This window comes from Sardina pilchardus, chromosome 8 (genome assembly GCF_963854185.1).
Source record: "Sardina pilchardus chromosome 8, fSarPil1.1, whole genome shotgun sequence".
NCBI classification, from domain to species: Eukaryota; Metazoa; Chordata; class Actinopteri; order Clupeiformes; family Clupeidae; genus Sardina; species Sardina pilchardus.
Genome location: NC_085001.1, coordinates 27,552,294 through 27,573,683, shown reverse-complemented (window position 1 = coordinate 27,573,683; position 21,390 = coordinate 27,552,294). Strand labels below are relative to the sequence as shown.

General features: G+C 47.5%; 2 protein-coding genes across 3 annotated transcripts in view; both read left to right on the top strand.

Moving 5' to 3' along the window:
* Positions 1 to 3,335, top strand: part of si:dkey-91m11.5 (PH_BCR_vertebrate and RhoGAP_Bcr domain-containing protein) — a 36,474-nt gene extending 33,139 nt beyond the window's left edge. The window contains exons 19-23 of the mRNA XM_062543474.1: positions 577 to 716; positions 1,536 to 1,670; positions 2,176 to 2,281; positions 2,458 to 2,611; positions 2,991 to 3,335. Coding sequence (XP_062399458.1) covers positions 577 to 716; positions 1,536 to 1,670; positions 2,176 to 2,281; positions 2,458 to 2,611; positions 2,991 to 3,080 — 625 coding nt within the window. The 3' untranslated portion in view covers positions 3,081 to 3,335. The remainder of the gene's footprint in view (positions 1 to 576; positions 717 to 1,535; positions 1,671 to 2,175; positions 2,282 to 2,457; positions 2,612 to 2,990) is intronic.
* Positions 3,336 to 7,701: 4,366 nt separating this feature from the next.
* Positions 7,702 to 21,390, top strand: part of specc1la (sperm antigen with calponin homology and coiled-coil domains 1-like a) — a 25,109-nt gene continuing 11,420 nt past the window's right edge. Inside the window, exons 1-11 of one of the 2 annotated variants that reach the window (XM_062543472.1) lie at positions 7,702 to 7,856; positions 13,492 to 13,672; positions 14,967 to 15,111; positions 15,339 to 16,174; positions 16,654 to 16,938; positions 17,603 to 17,881; positions 18,686 to 19,018; positions 20,040 to 20,247; positions 20,423 to 20,496; positions 20,674 to 20,849; positions 21,183 to 21,346. In XM_062543472.1, coding sequence (XP_062399456.1) covers positions 13,529 to 13,672; positions 14,967 to 15,111; positions 15,339 to 16,174; positions 16,654 to 16,938; positions 17,603 to 17,881; positions 18,686 to 19,018; positions 20,040 to 20,247; positions 20,423 to 20,496; positions 20,674 to 20,849; positions 21,183 to 21,346 — 2,644 coding nt within the window. In that variant the 5' untranslated portion in view covers positions 7,702 to 7,856; positions 13,492 to 13,528. The remainder of the gene's footprint in view (positions 7,857 to 13,491; positions 13,673 to 14,966; positions 15,112 to 15,338; positions 16,175 to 16,653; positions 16,939 to 17,602; positions 17,882 to 18,685; positions 19,019 to 20,039; positions 20,248 to 20,422; positions 20,497 to 20,673; positions 20,850 to 21,182; positions 21,347 to 21,390) is intronic. The other variant, XM_062543473.1, reaches the window with a different exon arrangement.

The window sequence follows — 21,390 nt, the reverse complement described above, 5'->3', positions numbered from 1 at the left end:
CTTACTGACCTGCTGCAGTGCTGCAGATCCTGCGTTTGAATCAGAGCCAATCACTGCAGTCCGCTTCATCAGTCAGAGATGACACAGGACTTTTCTGACCTGTCCATCTCTGGCTATAGATAATGGCCAAATACCTGTTCATCTATGGGTGTGTGTTACAAAACCTGGCCAAAAACCTTTTCAGCTGTGAATGTGTATTATAAAACTTAGCTACAGACATGTCCAGCTCTATTTTTACAAATTCCTTCAAACAACTAACCAACAAGCAGGCCTTGGTGAAAAGAATGACTTCCTTGGTAGAGGTGCTGACAAAAAGCTAAACATTGAAAGAATAACAGGAGCCACAGTTTTTTCCTGAGACATATGATAGTTGATTGACCTTTACATACATACAGTAGATGCACACACACACACACACACACACACACACACACCACCTTTACATGGTCAGAATCAGTGTTTGTGGTATGTCGACCTCTTTCTGTGTTTTTTTTCTGTGGTTATCTGTGGTGGACACCACCTCACTGTGGTTTGTGTGTGTGTGTGTGTGTGTGTGTGTGTGTCGGTCGGTCACAGGAGGGAGCACTCCAAAGTACCACTCATCGTGCGTCAGTGTGTGGAGGAGATTGAGAGGCGGGGTTTAGAGGAGGTCGGCATCTACCGCGTCTCAGGGGTTGCCACGGATATCCAAGCCCTCAAAGCAGCTTTCGACTCCAGTGAGTGTGTGTGTGTGTGAGTGTGTGTGTGTACTGTATGTGTGTGTGTGTTTGTACATGCACGAGTACTGAGCACATTCATTCATGCATGTTAGCTTGCTGTAACATGTGCTTACTTGTTGTGTTCAGGACGTAAACTGATGAGTCACAGCTACAGTAGGTGTAGCATCAATAGATAGGCGATGAAGCTCAGACACACCAATGGAGATGTTGGTGTGAACATACCATTAATCTCAGAAGTGTAGAAAGATTGGTTATAATAACAGAAGGGTAGAAAGATTGGTTGTAATCTCCTAAGTGTAAAAACACCATTAATAATAATCTCATAAGTGTAAAAAGACCATTGATGATCTCAGAAGTGTAAAAACACCATTGATAATCTCATAAATGTAAAAAGACACTTGGTTAATCTCAGAAGTATAGAAAGATTGGTTATAATCTCAGAAGCATAGAAACACCATTCAGTAATGTCAAAAGTGTAGAAAGCCCATTAGAAGGTCTCACTATCTTTATCTGCAGTCATTAATCCCACAGACTAATGTTAAGGAAATAGACATGTTTGTGTCAATACATGTTTTTGTGTGTGTGTGTGTGTGTGCATGGGAGTATATCTGTGTGTGTGTACAGTATGTGTGTGTGTGTGTGTGTGTGTGTGTGTGTGTGTGTGTGTGTGTGTGTGTGTGTACGTGTACGCATGCAATCGTGTGCATCTGTGTCTGTGTGTTTGCATGTGTGTGCATGCATGCGTGTGCATCGGTGTGTGCATCTGTTTGTGCATGTGTGTGTGTGTGCTGACGGGCTGTCCTTTGTGACCTGTAGATAATAAAGACGTGTCCGTGCTGATGAGCGAGATGGACGTGAACGCCATCGCTGGCACTCTGAAGCTGTACTTCCGGGAGCTTCCGGAGCCCCTGTTCACAGACGAGCTGTACCGCAACTTCACCGGAGGCATCGGTGAGTCGCTCAACACACCTTGGCCCTCAGTAAGAGCAAACATAACCTGTGTCAAGGAAGTCGCCTCAACGCAACCTCAATTCAAATCTATAGAACACTTGGTTATGTCAAACATTATATTGAAAATTGTGGCATTTTATTTAACACTGAGTTGGAATTTGATGAAATAAATACCATTATGAAGTTGTCCTTTAACCATTTCATTTAACCAACGTTTAAAGCAAAATCAAGCATATTTTCTTTTCGATAATTTGAGACGATTATCCATGTTTTTATCTCTTATCATCTAGATTACTGCAAGGCTAAAGTCGTGCCTTATCACTCTGATTTCGGTTGTCTTGTTCTGTTGAGACATGCACTGTCACTATGGTTCCAGAACTGACAATTACATCATCGGTCAGTGAAATTCTGGTCCCCCCTGTTCATCTGTCTGATGTCTCTCTCTCTGTCTCTCTCTTTCTCTCTCTCTCTTTCTTGCTCTCTCTCTCTCTCTTTCTCTGTACAGGTCTGTCTGACAGTGTGGCGAAGGAGAGTTGTATGCTGAACCTGCTGCTGTCGCTGCCTGAGCCCAACCTGCTCACCTTCCTCTTCCTGCTCGACCACCTCAAGAGGTGACGATGCATAGCTGCATTTGATGTCACTTCCTGTTTGGCTCCTTTGCTCAGCTGGTGGAATGTGACTTAAATACTGCCTGTCATTTCCTCTCTATCTAATCTTCTCCTGTGCTTTCTCCTCTCATCTGTGTGTGTGTGTGTGTGTGTGTGTGTGTGTGTGTGTGTGTGTGTAGGGTGGCTGATAATGAGGGTGTAAACAAGATGTCCTTCCACAACCTGGCAACTGTGTTTGGGCCCACACTTATGCGTCCCTCAGAGAAAGACACCAAGACGCCCATGCAACCCATCATGATGACCGAGAGCTGGTCTCTGGAGGTCATGTCGCAGGTAGAGTGTGTGTGTGTGTGTTTGTGTGAGAGTGAGTGAGTGAGTGAGTGAGTGAGAGAGAGAGTGAGAGAGAGTGAGAGAGAGAGAGAGAGAGAGAGAGAGAGAGAGAGAGAGAGAGAGAGAGAGAGAGAGAGAGAGAGTGAGAGTGAGAGTGAGAGTGAGAGTGAGAGTGAGAGTGAGAGTGAGAGTGAGAGTGAGAGTGAGAGTGAGAGTGAGTGAGTGAGTGAGTGAGTGAGTGAGTGAGTGAGTGAGTGAGTGAGTGAGTGAGTGAGTGAGTGAGTGAGTGAGTGACCACTCTAATATAATCATCTATGTGTCAGAACTGTGCACTAACTTCTCGTCTTCATTACCTCATGTGATCTGTGTCCGTGTTGTTCAGGTCCAGGTGTTGCTGTATTTTCTTCAACTAGAGACAATCCCAACGCCTGACAGCAAGCGCCAGAGTCTCCTGTTCTCTACAGAAGTCTAGAGGACTGATCTGTCTGCACCCCCGACACCAAGCGGCAGACCCTGTAGGACTGCCTGACGCCTGAGGCGTGGTGTTGAGGGCCAGCGCGGAGCTGGGGCACATTCACTGTATTGCCACAGGAGGGCGCTGTGCAAGACACTGAAACAGCCAGCCCTGTCTGTGTTCATCACTTAAAACACCCTGTTGGACCATGATCACAATCAGTTTGTAGGCGCTATGCATTCCAGCATGTATTTGCACTTCAGAGAATTGTTTTCCACTGATTGTTTATGTCTGAAAAAAAGAATCTATCTGTGCATAACAATGCTCTTATAGAGCATGGCAAACACGTTCATTTTTGATTGGGGGGGGGGGGGGGGTGGGGGGGCTGTAGATTATGGCACTTCCTTATTATTGGCATATCGAGATCTTTCCTTTAGGCTTCCGAGCACTTGCAGTCGTTATGCTTTGCTGTAACCAATCATGTAAATGTGTCCGATGGTCTAGAAACAATTCCACACCTACAGCCAGGTTAGCCATGGGGACAGGTTATACACATTTACAGTGAGGGCTAGTGATGTGTAAGCTAGCAAAATGGTATACATATGGGGTTAGGCTAGGTTAACCCTAGAAGCCATCTGAGTTACCCGAGAGAAAAAAAGATATTCTCATTTGGCCGACTTTGGGAGAAATGTAATGGTCAGGCACCGCACACAAACACACACACACACACACACACACACACACACACACACACAATAGAGCATATTTAGCTCAAGGTCCTTGGTGTGCTGCACATTCCGTAATGTTCATTTAACTCACTAATCTTACCAGACCTTATCAATCCACTTTAAATTGCTGTCCATCAGTTACACAGGTTAATGCTTTTTGTTATGCACTGTAGTGCTGTTTGTGTGTAGTACGCACTACACTACTGTCTGTGTGCAGTGCAGTATGTACTACTCTATGTGCAGTATGCACTCCTCTGTCTTTGCTGCTGATCTGTTATGCTTCCTGTGGCCAAGATTAACAAACTGATGGAAACAGATCAAGATTAACAAACTGATGGAAACAGACCAGGATTATTAACAAACTGATGGACACAGACCAAGATTAACAAACTGGTGGAAAAGAGACCAAGACTAACACAGTGATGTTATGGAAACTAGACTATGACTACAGTACTAGAAAAGAAGTCTAGTAGCCTACACTGATATGGAAATTAGACAAAGACATAGAATTATACATACTATATTTAAGTGTGGATACTTACAGTGTACAGATTAATGTTACAAAGGGACCATTCTCTTCCCTTTTTCCTGATTACCCACAGGTTTCTCTGTGAAATTACTGTACAAGCAATAGTTAGCCTCCTTTTGTAGCATATCTGTTTCTATTTGGAGATTTCTCAGTTGTCAATACTTTCAGTTTAGGAGTAGAGGCAACTTTGATTTTAGAGGTAATCTGCGATTTACACTGTGCCAATGTTTTGATTTTGGTTCAAGTTTAATTTGTTGGAGAGATGTATTGGACTTTATTCACTGTATGTACGTAGATACAATCTTCTTAAAAACTAGTATCTGATCTAACATGCAGGCATGTTTATGATGAGTACTTGCTTATCATTCCCTCTGGAAATACACTCTTCCTCTGAAGTTCCACCCTCTCATAGAGAAGCTTGCACCAGAGGGCTTGTTTGAGTGGGGTGTTTGGACTGTTACATGTTTACTGGTGTTTGTTTTAATTTGTTTGTTTGTTTATTTGTTTGTTTTGTTTGTTTGTTTGTTTGTTTGTTTGTTTGTTTGTTCATCCATTCTTGCCTCATGGACTCCTCTGCTGTAATCTCTTCCAAGTCACCCTGGCCTGTGTGCCTGTAGAAACTGGGCGCTTGCTGTACCTCTGATCCACCCTCCTGCGGCACAATAAGACTGGACAGTTGGCACAAAATGGCTGCTCACTTGACTGTAGTTTCAACTTTCAGCCCACTGGAGGTGAATAGGAAATGTTATGAGCTACTGCACAAGATGATGTTGGGCTTCTTGCTGCTGTATTGAAGCTACTGCACACAGTGATACTGGGCGTCACCTTTGTTGTATTGGTGAACTCAGCTGCCTGAAGTAAAAGCAAAGTCATTTTCGATAGAAGTTAGAGGTTTAGAAGGTCTGTCTTAAAGCCAGGATATGCAAAGCAATAAACGTAACCATACAGGGAAGACTTGTCTTTCATAGTACAGTAAGGTTGTCTTGTCCCACTTGGTCCCTGAAAACTCTGTTGTCTCATGTGAATTTAATGTATTACATAAGCAAAGTCAGACCATTAATATCTGAACTGTTACCTGAGCACAGTGGTGCCCGCAGCTTGCATATTGCATTGATGCTTGCCTGTAGGTTTTCCTGATCATTCAGAGTGCTGTTGCATGCAACCGCTGCACCCAGGAGATGGCGATGCTTCGTTAACGTGAGAATGATAGTTCAGAGTATGAATCTGCTTAGAAAATTACTCTGTCTCATTTTACCTTGTTATTTCTACATGTGGTAAAAACACACAAGTTACAACATGTAGCCTATAAGAACATTTTGGAGTTGTTAAGCCTAGTTTATCACTTTTGGGAGCTATAGGCCATGTGCACTTTCAGGGAATTACACTAGGGGTGTCATTACTGAATTACACTCTGTGTAATTGCATGCACACACATAAGACAAAGGTATGTAGGCCTGTCGTCTGGGGAAAATGGTAAATAAGCTAATTTACCTTAAAGTTGGCATGTGCCTTTAATGCATTCTACACTGCAAGCTAGCACCTCCATCGGTCGCCAATTTACTGTAGACCTACATCGCACACTCGTGACTTTCACCACTGAGTTCATCCACAGTATGCTTCAAATATGTAAATATACAGTGTGGGAATATTCTGGAGGGACTTACAGTATGTTTGAACTGAGATGGCTCAGCTCTAGAGCACACTGAGATAGCTCAACTGAATGACCATTTCACAGTAACATTTCATGCAATTCTCTCAAATAAATAAAAACACAGCTCTTCTGCTATTGTCAGACACAAATTATGCAATGATCCTGTCTCAACATGAAATGGAAGAACAGGTAATGAGAGGAGACATTTGTGACTCTGCCCTCTCTTGACATCAGAATCAACATAAACTTTGTTTCAATGTTCTCAATATTTTTGTCGTATTTAATCTGCTTTAAATATTGGGGTAAAGAAACAACAACTTTGTTTGCATTTAGTGCTTTACAGTGAAAGAGGTAGCCTCACTAACTAGGCTACTGTGTCCCCCATCAGGGTGATGCACGCCATAATCACAAACCAGCTTGAGGTGGAGAGTATAAGGGAATGAATGAATGAACCAATTAAACTGGGGAATGATTTGGGGGGCATTCTGAATGAGCCAGATTTGGAATTTAGTAAGGACTCCAGGGGACCAGGAACAAGTGCCATGGGATCTTAATGACCACAGCGAGTCGGGAGTTTGACATCTCGCCCAATGGACAGCATCTCCAACAGTGCAGTGTTAACCGTAACTTCACTGACTGGGGCATTGCAGGGATGTAGTGGAGGCTAAATCCAAGTAAACAGTTTATCCACCTCTGAAATCTCAGAAATAGTTTATCCACCTCTCAAAAGAGTGTATTTGAGTATATACCAATTGCAGCTTAACATTCAAAAATCATATGTATTACCCACCTTCACAATATGTTACTCGTTACTCTAAGAACCATTTCATACCACTGATGATATAAACATGAGACAATAACCTCCATTGTCAAACACGTTCTGAATGCCTTTTTGAAAACTTTGATAGCTATATGGCGCAGTCCACCTCTCCAAGATCACAGAGTTTACCCACCTCTTATTTTACCACTCCTTGGGGCATTGGGATACATTTTTGGCCAAGAGTGACATAACACCACTTCCAAGGAGTCCCATCCAAGTATTAACCAAGCCCCTGTGAAATTACATATATGATCATATGCTCATTTTTATACTGTGTGCCATTGAAAATCAGTTTTATGTTCTCCACAGAAAATGAATCAAGGGCAATGAGTTTGAGTAAGAAGGAATAACATAATCTTTATTTTAGCAATCATTGAAATGGGTCCCACAGACCTTGCACTTAGGCCTACAAGAAGGGTTAAACATAGCCTAATAATAATAAAAAAAATAATAATAATATGTTTATGATGATGATGGGTGATAATAATAATAATAATAATAATAATTATTATTATTATTATTATTATTATTATTATTATTAGTAGTAGTAGTAGTAGTAGTAGTAGTAGTAGTAGTAGTAGTAGTAGTAGTAGTAGTAGTAGTAGTAGTAGTAGTAGTAGGCTAGTAGTAGCCTAGTACGTAGTAGGCGTTAAATTAATAGTAGCCTTAGGCTATTCCAATTAATTTGGATTTATCGATAAGTCATTGAATGAGGAAAACTGTGTAAATTACACGTTCGCTTCCTGCAACTTAAAAGAAAACGGGTGACTTTAGGTCCAAAAATACGAATGCACCCTTTGGAACACATCTTGCTGCGAGCGCAGCGCGGACAGCTGCTGGTCTGGTATGCACCCTGTGTGGAGGCTGAATATGCTGCTCTGTGCTTTCAATCAGCCGGGGGCCGCCTACAATGGAAATGTGACAACAGGGGGAACTGATCCCTGGCGAGCCGATGCAGAAAAACCTATCAAGTACGCGAAGGTGTCTCAATTTCACATCAATTCCGAATTTCCCACGTCATCTGAGGCGTAGTATATCGATCACTTAGATAAAAGTGCAACCCAAGGTAAGGACACTGGCTTCTCTGTTGTCTTTCTAAATTAGCTAACTATCAGTTAGCATTAGCCAGCTACTCCAATGTTTGCTAACTCATCTGGGCTGCTAACGTTCTCTGCGCTACATAGTAGACGTGGAGATTCCAGTTTATTGTGCAGGGCTCTGATGAAACTGCCTATTTTGTGACGTTTTAGTTGTGCAGAGACGAACGAACGACAATTATCCTTCAAATAAGTATAATGTTTGTCATCAAATACCAGGCTACTTAGTAATTGCAGTTCACTCAGCTTTGAAGTATGCAATTTAGCACGAAAAGCCGACCTAGTGTCGGCCAGCTAACGTTAGCTAACTAACCCAGATACAATGCAGGGCAAGTCAGTAACGTTAGACATCTATTTGTTTATCTATTTCATACAGAGTCAATCCAGTGGAGACCTAGCCTACTTTACATTTAACATATACTGACGCGGCGGTCCTCATAATTGTAGCCAGACTCTAGGAACTCTGGGACTCTTCCTTCAGGGGACACCTCTGTCCAGCGTTAAAAAAAAAAGACGTACCAGACCCCGTCATATCATGGATATTTGGAGTACAACAGCAGTGTCTTCTCTAAAATCCTACCTGGCCTAGCTAGTACTTGTCATTGCATAAATTGTCTGTAACGTGAAACTACTTTTCTTTTTGTATTTTACGATGTAAATAGTTCTTATAGTAAATAGTATAGGCCACTAGCCTATCTTGACAGCTGTATTTTAAATCTGTCCTCACCAGAATGAATGCTGGACTAATAGCAACAGTGCCTTCTTGGAGTGAAACCCCTGTTTAATTCTGAGTCTGAATATAGTTCTAGACTATATGACTGTATATAGACTATAAACTAGGCGATGATATTCTTTGGAACAGTGGAGCCCAGGGTCATGCACCACTTCATGCCACACAGCCCAGCCATGTCTTACCTATTAGGCATGTTACTTTATTCTGTTCCCTCCACATAGCATCACAGTTGAGACTGAGGGTTTAGCCTAAGATTTAATTTTTCCGACGGTGGGATGATGCTCTTGAAACGGCAGCAGTTTTGGCCAAGGAATGTGGCTTATGCAATAAGTCTGCCTGCTTTTGGAGTCTTTCTGCAGGAAACCAAGTAACCCCTGTGAAAAGTATTGTGTTCGTCAAGACCAGCCCCTCATGGTCTCAGTCAAGCCCTCCAAACTAAACACATTCCATAGCTGTAGCAATGGAGGGCTTCAGTCTGTGGGTTTATGAATCTACAGGGTGCTTAGGAGAATATATTTGCTGCCCCATAGGCTAAATGTTTGAATAATTGGTAATGCAAATGCTGAGGTGAAATGTTTATTATATGAATGAACATCTCCAAGCACACACTAATCCAACACTGCATCACCTCCACAGCAAAGAGTCAACTGAAAAAGTGAACACACTTTCAGTTTTTCAGATCTTCTGAGAATTGGGTCAAGACAGTTAAAGGCACAGTCTGCGATTCGGTTCTTTTTTTTACCTTTTAGCCTACCCTTCAGAAGGCCATAAACAGAGCCATAAACAACCTCAACCAATCAACACACTTCTTCAAGAGCACGAAAAGGAGGGATGGCATTTGATTGTCTCTCAGAGATTTCTCATTCTCTGAAAGTATTTTATTTATTTATTTCCTTAGGTTGCATAATCCTCCTACTTTTGTGGGATGAGTTTTAGAACGACATGCCACTGGTTCATATGCCAAACGGGACATTAGTTAGGCTGTAGACGACGGTTCATGTAGTTTATTGATATTGCATAAACAGGCGTCCAGGAAGCTCCATGCATAAAACCAGCCTAGTGTTTCCATTTTAAAGGCCAGGGAGGATGGCGTAGGGATGAGGAGATGATGAGCGGTGGGCCTGATGGGTGTCTGTCCGACCGCAGCCATAGAATCTGCTGTACTCAAGGTGGGAATGTCCAAGAGTGTCAGTGGGAGTTGCCATGTCTGCTCATGTAGTCACAGAGGAGGGTTATGTCAGTGCGATCCTGGAGGAACGCTTGCTTCCGCTCCATGAGTGAGCTCAGGCTGCTGTTGGAGACATGCGGAGAATGTTAAAGAATGTCTTCTTCTTTGCTGCTGCACAGCCAATTATCTGAATGTTTGAAATGAGCAGTGAAGAATGTGGGCCGTTTACAGCTCTTTGCTTTCAGTAAACACGTGGCTGGCCTGCTCTTTTTTTACGTGTCCCTGAACTTTGACCTTTGACTGGTAAATTGTTGAAGGGCAGAATTTGCGTGCAGATCACTGGTCAAAGTCATGGGCGTAAAAGCTGCGATAAAAGCAGTACTGAGCGCTGTGTGAAAGCACTATCGTATAAAAAGGGCTTTCCCTTCAAAGGCACTGTGCTCCCTATTGGGTTCAGAGCAAAATAGTACTCAGGGTGAACTTTGACCCTTGTGTGTGTGAGAGCAGCGTACTTTAGCTAGTCCTGTGCCATTGAAAACAATAATAGTGGGTTTCAGAGTGAGGCGGTGCTGTTGTGTTGTATGTGAAGGCTGTGTGACCGTATTTGGTCAATGTAGGCTTGTGTGTGCGATGGTGTATGTTTTTTTTGTGTAACCTATGGAGTATATTTTTTTAAAGACACAAAAGGTCTTTGTATCCTTATAATCAAGCTTAGATGCGTAGATTCAAACACACACACACACAGACCATACAGACACACATAGCCATTCAAACGGACACACAGCCATTCAAACACACACACACACACACAGCCATTTGAAGACACAGACTGGACAGCTAGCTCGGACAGGAAGCTGCTTTAAGACAGGAAGTGACTCCCTCGCCCTCTCATGCACCCTCTCTCTCTCTCTGTGTCTCTCTCTCTCTCTCCCTCTCTCTGTGTCTCTGTCTCTGTCTCTCTCTTTCTCCTCCCCTCCTCGGTTGTCCAGTTAGCTCTCTCTGTGTCTCCCCCTCCTGTTCCTCTAGCCTCTCTGTGTTTCCATGAGGTTACACAAACATAAAGCCGATGGTCTATAGCAGGACGGTGGCTCTGTGTGCTGAGCTAGGCTTCAGGGAACACCGGCTTTGATGAACATGTCACTAAACAAACATCACGGCCCCCACTGCACTCACACACGCACAGACACACACGTACTCATACAGACCCCTCCAGTCAGCCCACTGGAGGGACACCCGTGCCTTTGTTTTGTGTGAACCGGAGGGGAGGTGCATGGAATGCACAGGGAACGCTTTATAGAGATGCACAGGAAACTCCATAGAGATGCACTGGGAACGCTTTACAGGGATACACAAGGAACGCTATAGGGATGCACAGGGAACTCTTTATAGAGATGCACACAGGGAACACTTTACAGGGATACACAGGACTCTTTATAGAGATATGCACAGGGAACTCTTTATAGAGAAATGCACAGGGAACACTTTACAGAGATGCACATGGAACACTATAGAGATGCACAAGGAATGCTTTAGGGATGCAAAGGGAACTCTTTATAGAGATGCAAAGGGAACTCTTTATAGAGAGATGCACAGGGAATGCTTCATAGACAGATGCATAGGGAACACTTTATAGAGATGCACAGGGAACCCTTTATAGAGATGCACAGGGAACACTTTATAGAGATGCACAGGGAACTCTTTATAGAGATGCACAGGGAACTCTTTATAGAGATGCACAGGGAACTCTTTATAGAGATGCACTGGGAACTCTTGTGTAAATGCTGTGTAAAAATGCACAGGGAACAGTTCATAGGCTGGATCTCATCCCGCTATTTGCATATGGTCTCTCCCCTCGATCCTCTGTCCTACAGCTTGTGCCCTGGAAATTGTTTAAAGCTTGACATCATCGAGGATGTCTCATTTGTCTAACTGCTACCAGAGGAGGTGAGAACGAGGAGGGAGGAGAAAGGGCCGATAGGCGAGGAAGTAGAGGTGCATCCTACACGGAAACGTTTTCAGTTGGAATTGTGTGATCATTGGTCCTAGCTGCCAAGGTGAAAAGTTCTGTCAACTTCTGTCACACATCTGTCAACTTTCGTTTTCAAAGCAAGTTAATGTTCATACAGTATTTAAATAAGAGTTCATCCATTTCTCCAGAATGGTCAAACATGGCCTCATCAGGGTCAACAGGTTGGAATACTCAATGGTCATATGATATTTTTAGGCATTGGTATAAGTTAATATTCTCTGCAATTTGTGTGTAACAAAGGTCTGTTTATTCTAGCCTATGAGGTGATGCTTCGCTGCATCATCAGTAATTGATGTTCCATATCTGTCTCTCCTTGATTTCCTCGTTTCCTTCACAAATTGAATTAGAATGAGGGGTTAGGACAGGACGAAGGAAGGACGGATGGATGGGCAAATAGAGCGGTGTGATGCAGCCATAGAGATGTACAAGGGACGCTTTGTAAAGATGCACAGGGTACGTTTCTAGAGTTATCTCTGCCCACTCTCTGGGTTTAGTCTCCAGAGTGAGTTATCTCTGCCCACTTTCTGGGTTACATCTCCAGAGTGAGTTATCTCTGCTGTACTCTCTCTCTGGGTTTAGTTTCCAGAGTGAGTTATCTCTGCCCACTTTCTGGGTTTAGTCTACAGGGTGAGTTATCTCTGCTCTACTCTCTCTCTGGGTTTAGTCTCCAGAGTTTATCTCTGCCCACTCTCTGGGTTTAGTTTCCAGAGTGAGTTATCTCTGCTTTACTCTCTCACTGGGTTTAGTCTCCAGAGTGAGTTATCTCTGCTCTACCCTCTCTCTCGCTCTGCCAGGGAATGTGTCCACTCGGCACTCCGCTGGGGTTTGGGTGCGTAAGCAGGCGCTCAACAGTGTGGGGTTCCAGGGCTGCAGCTGTGAAACATTAGTTTTCCGAAACTCCTCTCTGCTGAAGGAACGAATCAGATTCACCTCAGATGAGACCCACGAGGACGATAAAGGATCGTAAAAAAATCAGTGAAAACCTCAGGTCTGGAAAATCTGAACAACTCTCCCCAACAAGAGAGCAAGTTGGGAGCGGAAGACTAGAGGGGAGAAGCGTTGGAGAGAAAGAGGGGGAGGCGGGTCACAAAAGGGCCACTGTGCATCTCATACACGTCACACACACACGTATACTTGCACACCCCTCACACACACATACACCTTATGTACTCCTCACACATGCACATTATTTACTCCACAAACACACACACACACCTTATGTTCTCCTCACGCACACACCTACACACCCCTGACACACACACACACACACACGCTCCTTAACGTCCTAGCATCTATCATGCTGTCTGAAAACAACATTTTACTGAAAGTAGAACATCAAGCAACAGCACTACTATAGGATACAAATATTCATCCTTCATCTTTCATTGTGTGTGTGAGGGGCAGGGCATGTAGGTGTGTGTGTGTGTGTGTGTGTGTGTGTGTGTGTGTGTGTGTGTGTGTGTGTGTGTGTGTGTGTGTGTGTGTGTGTGTGTGTGTGTGTGTGTGTGTGTGTGTGTGTGTGTGTGTGTGTGTGTGTGTGTGTGTGTGTGTGTGTGTGTGTGTGTGTGTGTGTGTGTGTGTGTGTGTGTGTGTGTGTGTGTTATGTAGTGTAGTGTAGTGTAGTGTAGTGAGTGTGAGTGCGCGTGTAACTAATGCTTTGTTTGCCCCCTGCAGAGGCAGCAGTAGATGTGTGGGCTGTGGCGTGTGCAGCATGAAGAGAGCGGGGCGGCCTGCGGTCTCTAAGGCTCCCACCACCAGCCCTGCCGCCAAAGGCCCCGCCCCCAAGTCCTCCAGCTCCGCCCCTGCTGCTGCTGCTGCCGCCGCCGCTCCTGCTGCCACGGCTACTCTGGACAAGGTGCTCAGTCCACACGCGCGCACACACACACGCACACGCACACACACACTGACATACACACTCTAACACACAATCTGACTTACACACGTTCACACTCTCTCTCTCTCTCTCTCTCTCTCACACACACACACACACACACACACACATACACACACACACACTCACTCTCTCTCTCTCACACACACACACACACACACACACACATACACACACACACACACACTCACTCTCTCTCTCACACACACACACACACATACACACACACACACTCACTCTCTCTCTCTCACACACACACACACACACACACACACGCAAACACACGCAAACACACACACACACACACACGCACACACACTTTTTTTGATTGATTTCTGGATCAAGACAATGCAATGACAATGAGACAGTAGTCCAAAGGATGACATGCTAAAGTAACATACTTATTTTCACCTTGGTCCACACACACACACACACACACACACACACACACGACCAGACAACCACTCCCAAGCTATGGTCAGAATAGTCAATAATGATTTACTGTAGTGAGAGAGCAAGGGAATAGGAGTAAAATGTACCATGGTGCAGGTGAGAAGATACAGGTGAAAATACTAAAGCACCTAGGCATTCACAGCAACTGTTGAAAAAAGCTGATCTTAACTACCTGGTTGTAATATTAACCTCTCAACCACTGTCTGCTAACGCTGCACAATCATGGAGCATTGTGCCCTCAGTAAACAAAGCTTCATCAGTCACAGCATGGACACGTGGGGAGTAGCTTTAGGGGGCAGCCGTGGCCTACTGGTTAGGGTTTTTTGGGCTTGTGGGTTGCCGGTTCGATCCCCGACCAGTCCACGGCTGAAGTGCCCTTGAGCAAGGCACCTAACCCCTCACTGCTCCCCGAGCGGCGCTGGTTGGGCAGGCAGCTCACTGCTCCGGGTTAATGTGTGATTCACCTCACTGTGTGTTCACTGTGTGCTGTGTGTGTTCACTAATTCGGTTAAATTGGGTTAAATGCAGAGAAACAAATTTTGATCACGGGATCAAAAAAGTATATATTCTATTCTATTATATTCTACTCTATGCTGTCCCTATAGTAACTGGAACTGAGAAGGGTTTGTGACGTTGCGAATAATCTGTGAACCCTAAAAAAAACATTTTGCCAACACAGTCCAGAGCACTCAAAGTGTGCAAAGGGATGTAGCTTTCCAGTTGTTTTTGAGGTATGCTTACGTTTGTGTGTGTGTGTGTGTGTGTGTGTGTGTGTGTGTGTGTGTGTGTGTGTGTGGTTGCGTAGGCGAAGAGTCCTGATGATCTGTCAGCACCCATGGCAGGGGGGGCTCCAGCAGCGAACGGCACGGTTGCCAAGGTGAAGAAGAGCAGCGGCGCTCTCCCGGCCGCATCAGGGAGCAGCGCCGAGAACAAGGCCAAAGCTCAACCCGGTAAACACACACACACACACACACACACACACACACAGGTACATATTTTCATTCTTTGTGAATCCAGCAGAGTTTTGTTTGCAGGAGTGTGTAAGTTTGCAAGACTGTGTGTAAACTCAACAGGTTGTGTGTTTGCAAGAGTGTGTTCACTCCATCAGGCTGTGTGTTTGCAGGAGTGTGTTAACTCGGTGTTGCTGGTTCTCTCCTCTCTCCTCTCTCCTCCTCAGGCTCCTCGTCCCGGCGGGCCTCCTCCTCCGCCTCCAAGGAGCCTGGCTCGAGCCGGGAGCGAGCGCGGACCTCGCGCGCCTCCGCGGGGAAGAAGGCGGGCTCGGGGGGCGGCCCGGACGCGGCCCAGGCCCAGGCCAAGCGCTCGCGGGCCCAGACCCCGGCGGCGGGGGACGCGGAGGGCCGCATGAGCAAGTCCAAGTCGGACGGTCAGCTGAGCGAGCGGACGGCGCTGGAGACGCGCGTCAAGGACCTCCTGGGCGTCGCCCGCGGGAAGGACGTGGAGATCCTGCAGCTGCGCGGCGAGCTGAGGGAGCTGCGTCTGCAGCTGGGCCTCCCCGAGGAGGAGGAGGAGGAGGAGGAGGAGGAAGAGGAGGTGCAGGAGGAGGAGACGACGACCACGAGCACGCCGCAGCAGAGGGAGGCGCAGGCCGCCATCAGCGCCGCCGACGTGGAGTCCACGCTGCTCCTCCTGCAGGAGCAGAACCGGGCCATCCGCAGCGAGCTCAACCTGCTCAAGAGCGAGAACCGCATGCTGAAGGACCGGCTCAACGCGCTGGGCTTCTCGCTGGAGCAGCGGCTGGACGGCGGAGGGGTCAGCGCGGGCACCAGGGTCCCCCCGGTGGACGCGCTCGGCTTCTCGCTGGAGCAGCGGCTGGACGGCGCCGACAAGCTGTTCCACTACCCCTCCCTCAGCCCTGACCCCGCCTCCTCGGGCAGCGGTGGCGCCGGGTTGGCCTCTTCGGCAGAAGGCTCCGCCCCGGGCTCCATGGAGGACCTGCTGACGGGCCAACAGCGAAGCGGCTCCGTGGACAACCTGGACAGCGAGTCCAGCGAGGTCTCAGAACCATCTCATATAATACCACACCACACCGCATTCTAAACCAGAACCACCCCACACAGCATTCTATATCAGAACAGTCCTGTATAATACCACCAAATATACTTTAATTAATCAACCGTCTCTGATACCATTCCACATATCTCAGAACCACCCTAAATAACAAGGATACAAAGATGTTCATTTGTTACATGCATATGATTACTAATGTAAAGAATGCAGTGAAATTGTCAGTACATTCCCTCACAGCGTTCTACACCAGAACCATGCATCCCACAGTCCACACAGTGTTCTGTACCATCACCACTACCCCAAACATTCAGACCAATCCCATACCACCCCACACAGCATCCTGTCTCATACACCAACTCAGTATCCTATAGGAAAATATCACCCTTAAAGCTTTGGAAAATTATGCTAAAAGTGTGTATTCGTGTGTGTGTGTGTGTGTGTGTGTGTGTGCGTGTGTATGGTAGGTGTATCAGGGGGTCACCTCCAGCGATGACGCCCTGGACGCGCCGTCGGGCTCGTCGTCGTCCTCGGAGTCGGAGGGCGCGTCGGGGCCGGAGCGCTCGCGGAAGGGCAGCAGCGGCGGCGGGAGCGAGGTGTCGGTGGCCTGCCTGACGGAGCGCATCCACCAGATGGAGGAGAACCAGCACAGCACCTCCGAGGAGCTGCAGGCCACCCTGCAGGAGCTCGCCGACCTGCAGCAGATCACGCAGGAGCTCAACGGGGAGAACGAGCGCCTCGGCGAGGAGAAGGTGGGACCCCGCCGAGCACAGGAAGTAATGGATACAGGAAGTTCAGAGCACAGGAAGTAAAGGACACAGGAAGTGCACAGCACTTTCTGAAGTTCAGAGTGCAGGAAGTAAAAGATTCAGAAAGTACAGGAAACTGAAGGTGCCTCTCATGCAGCGTTTATACGTCCTCCCTCGCTCCTCGGGCCTCGATCCTCACTGATCTACATAAAGAATGATGGGGGGGAAACAATGGGATAGTCTATCCAGTGTTAGTTATAGTTCAGTGGGCCCCTCGAGGATCGAGGATCGAGGAGGCATGTTAAGAGGCACCCTCAGAGTACAAGAAGTAAAGGATACAGGAAGAATAGAATGCAGGAATATAAGGTGTAAAGGAAGCCCCCCACCCCCCGACACCCTAAAACATGCACTAGCGCCTTTTGAATGCCGCTGTGTGTCTCCTGGTCTAGGTGTGTGTGTGTGTACGCGCCCCTGCGTTCCCTAAAGCCTGCTGCTGTGTGTCTCCGGCTCTAGGTGTGTGTGTGTGTGTGTGTGTGTGTACGTGCCCCTGTGCCCCCTAAAGGCTGCTGCTGTGTGTCTCCGGCTCTAGGTGTGTGTGTGTGTGTGTGTGTGTGTGTACGTGCCCCTGTGCCCCCTAAAGGCTGCTGCTGTGTGTCTCCGGCTCTAGGTGCTGCTGATGGACTCGCTGTGCCAGCAGAGCGACAAGCTGGAGACGTGCGGGCGTCAGATCGAGTACCTGCGCTCGCTGCTGGACGAGCACTGCGTGGTGTACTCGGTGGACGAGGACATCAAGAGCGGCCGCTACATGGAGCTGGAGCAGCGCTACGTGGAGAACGCCGAGAACGCGCGCTTCGAGCGCGAGCAGCTGCTCGGCGTGCAGCAGCACCTCAGCAACACGCTCAAGATGGCCGAACAGGACAACGCCGAGGCCCAGGGCGTCATTCAGGTGAGCGCACGCTGGCACTGACGTTTGACTCATGATTTAGAACTTAGAACATCCTGCCGGTGAACTCACGCTAGCAGCACTGACGTCAGGTCAGTTAGATACTGACAACTCATGATTGAAGATTGATAACTTAAAACATCATGCAGGTGAACTCACGCTAGCAGCACTGACGTCAGGTCAGTTAGATACTGACAACTCATGATTTACAACTTAAAGCATACCGCAAGTGAACTCACGTCAGTACTGATATCAGGTCAGTTAGTTACTGACAATTTATGACTTATAACCTAAAACATCCTTCTGGGGAACTCACGCTAGCACTGACGTCAGGTCAGTTAGTTACTGACAACTCATAACCATCATGCAGTCGGTAAAATAGGTCAGTTAAGTACATATGACTCATACAGAGCCACAGGTATATCATTATCCATAATTTGTTATATCAGTTTAGCTCAGCCATTTAAGTAGTCAGACCCAAGATTGTAGAATAGCCAAGTGGAGCATTTGCTTTTTGTTTATCACAGTATTAATAATGGAATGGTGTTGCAGTTTAGTTTGAAGAGGGTTGTACAACGGCTTTGAACACGGCTTACCCAGTTCTAATCAAGGACTAGAAGTTTCGCTTTTAAAATTACTTACAACAGACGTGTGTGTGTGTGTGTGTGTGTGTGCGTCTGTATACCTGTGTGTGTGTGTGTGTGTGTGTGTGTGTGTGTGTGTGTGTGTGTGTGTGCGTCTGTATACCTGTGTGTGTGTGTGTGTGTGTGTGTGTGTGCGTGTGTGTGTGCGTGCGTGCGTGCACAGGCTCTGAAGGAGCGTAACCACCACATGGAGCGCGTGGTGGAGCAGGAGCGGGAGGGCCGGGTCGCCATGACGTCGGCGCTGGAGGAGTGCAAGGCGGCGGCGAGCGAGGAGCAGGCGGAGCTGGGCCGGTGCCGCGCGCAGCTGGACCAGGAGCGGCAGAAGGTGGCCGAGCTCTACTCGCTCCACAGCAACGGCGACCGCAGCCACATCCACCAGCTGCTGGAGAACGCGCGGCTGGACAAGGAGCAGGCCCAGCGCCGGGCCGGCACGCTGCAGGACCAGCTCACGCACACGCGCACCGAGGTCAACCGCCTGCAGGACACACTCAACAAGGTAGCGCTACGCACGCACACACACAAACACACACACACACGCATACACACACAGCATAGACACAGCACTCACACACACGTGCACCGAGGTCAACCGCCTGCAGGACACACTCAACAAGGTAGCGCTATGCACGCACACACACACACACACACACACACATACACACACAGCATAGACACAGCACTCACACACACGTGCACCGAGGTCAACCGCCTGCAGGACACACTCAACAAGGTAGCGCTATGCACGCACACACACACACACACACACACACACGCATACACGCAACACAATACACACAGACACACAAGCCAGACAGAGGTCAACCGCCTGCAGGACACACTCAACAAGGTAGCGCTATGCACGCACACACACACACACACACACACACGCATACACGCAACACAATACACACAGACACACAAGCCAGACAGAGGTCAACCGCCTGCAGGACACACTCAACAAGGTAGCGCTACGCACGCACACACACACACACACACACACACATACACGCAACACAATACACACAGACACACAAGCCAGACAGAAGTCAGCTGCCTGCAGAACACACTCGACAAGGTAGTGTTACACACACCACACATGCACACACCACACACACACGCGCAATAATCACACACATATACACAGAAGTCAGCCGCCTGCAGGACACACTCAACAAGCTACATACACACACACACACACATGCATGCATGCTCACATACACCACACACACACACACACACACACACACACACACACACACACACAAATGCAATAAACACACACATACACACAGAAGTCAGCCGCCTGCAGGGCTGTGTGTACAGTATATGAGGTTAGCCGTTAGCCTCTCTTCAGCACTGTGTACAGTATATGTTCATTTAGTGTCTCCCCCCTCCCCTGGGCCTGTTTCCATTACATTACATTTGGGCTGACGCTTTTTAGCCAAAGCCACAAACAACATGGTAAACATTGGAAGCTTTTTAAAGCGCTACTAAATGAAGAAAGTGTGTCCTCGCAGCTGGATGGCGAGTACCGTGAGTTCCAGGGCCAGGTGCAGCAGGAGCTGTCGGAGCAGAAGCGGGCGCTGGAGCTGCAGCGGGGGGTGCTGCAGGAGCGCGACGCCCAGATCAGCGACATGAAGGACACCATCTTTGAGCTGGAGGACGAGGTGGAGCAGCACCGCGCCGTCAAGCTCCACGACAACCTCATCATCTCCGAGCTCCAGAGTAAGACGCCTCACCGGGTGTGTGTGTGTGTGGGTGTGGGTGGGTGTGTGTGTGTGTGTGTGTGTGTGTGTGTTTGTGTGTGTGTGTGTGTGGGTGGGTGGGTTGGTGTGTGTGTGTGTGTGTGGGGGGGGGTGGTCTTTCACTACTTCTTACATGTGTGTGTTTTCCTTTGCAGACTCAGTAAAAAAGCTGCAGGACCAGAAGCACCTCATGGAGCGAGAGATTAAGATCCTTCACCGTCGCTTGAGAGTGAGAAGGATACACACATACGTACTGTACATACACACAGGAACACACACACACACTCACACTCACATCGATATGTAGCCTGGAGCCCACTAACCGCACCTGTGTATGTGTGTGTGTGTGTGTGTGTGTGTGTGTGTGTGTTTATGTGTGTCTGCGTGTGTGTGCGTGTGTGTTCAGGAGGAGTCTGCTGAGTGGCGGCAGTTCCAGGCAGACCTGCAGACTGCGGTGGTCATCGCTAATGACATCAAGTCGGAGGCGCAGGAGGAGATCGGGGATCTACGGCGCCGCCTGCAGGAGGCCCTGGAGAAGAACGACAAACTCGGCAAAGAGCTGGAGGAGGTCAAAAACCGCAAGTACGTATAGAGGAAGCGTGTGCGCGTGTGTGTGTGTGTGTGTGTTCGCACGTACATCAGAGGTGTTTTGAAGAGTTTTGAGTCTTGTGTGATTGTATAGATATGAATTTTAACATTGTGTGTGTGTGTGTGTGCGTGCGTGCGTGCGTGTGTGTGTGTGTGTGTGTGTGTGTGTGTGTGTGTGTGTGTGTGTGTGTGTGTGTGTGTGTGTGTGTGTGTGTGTGTGTGTGTGTGTGTGTGTGTGTGTGTGTGTGTGTGTGTGTGTGTGTGTGTGTGTGTGTGTGTGTGTGTGTCTGTGTGTGTGTGTGTGTGTGTGTGTGTGTGTGTGTGTAGGCACGAGGAGGAGCGCGGGCGTGTGTATAACTACATGAATGCGGTGGAGAGGGACCTGGCAGCGCTGAGGCAGGGCATGGGCCTGAGCCGCCGCTCCTCCACCTCCTCTGAGCCCTCCCCCACCGTCAAGACACTCATCAAGAGCTTCGACAGCGCCTCGCAAGGTACACACACACATGCACACACGCGCACACACACACACACACAC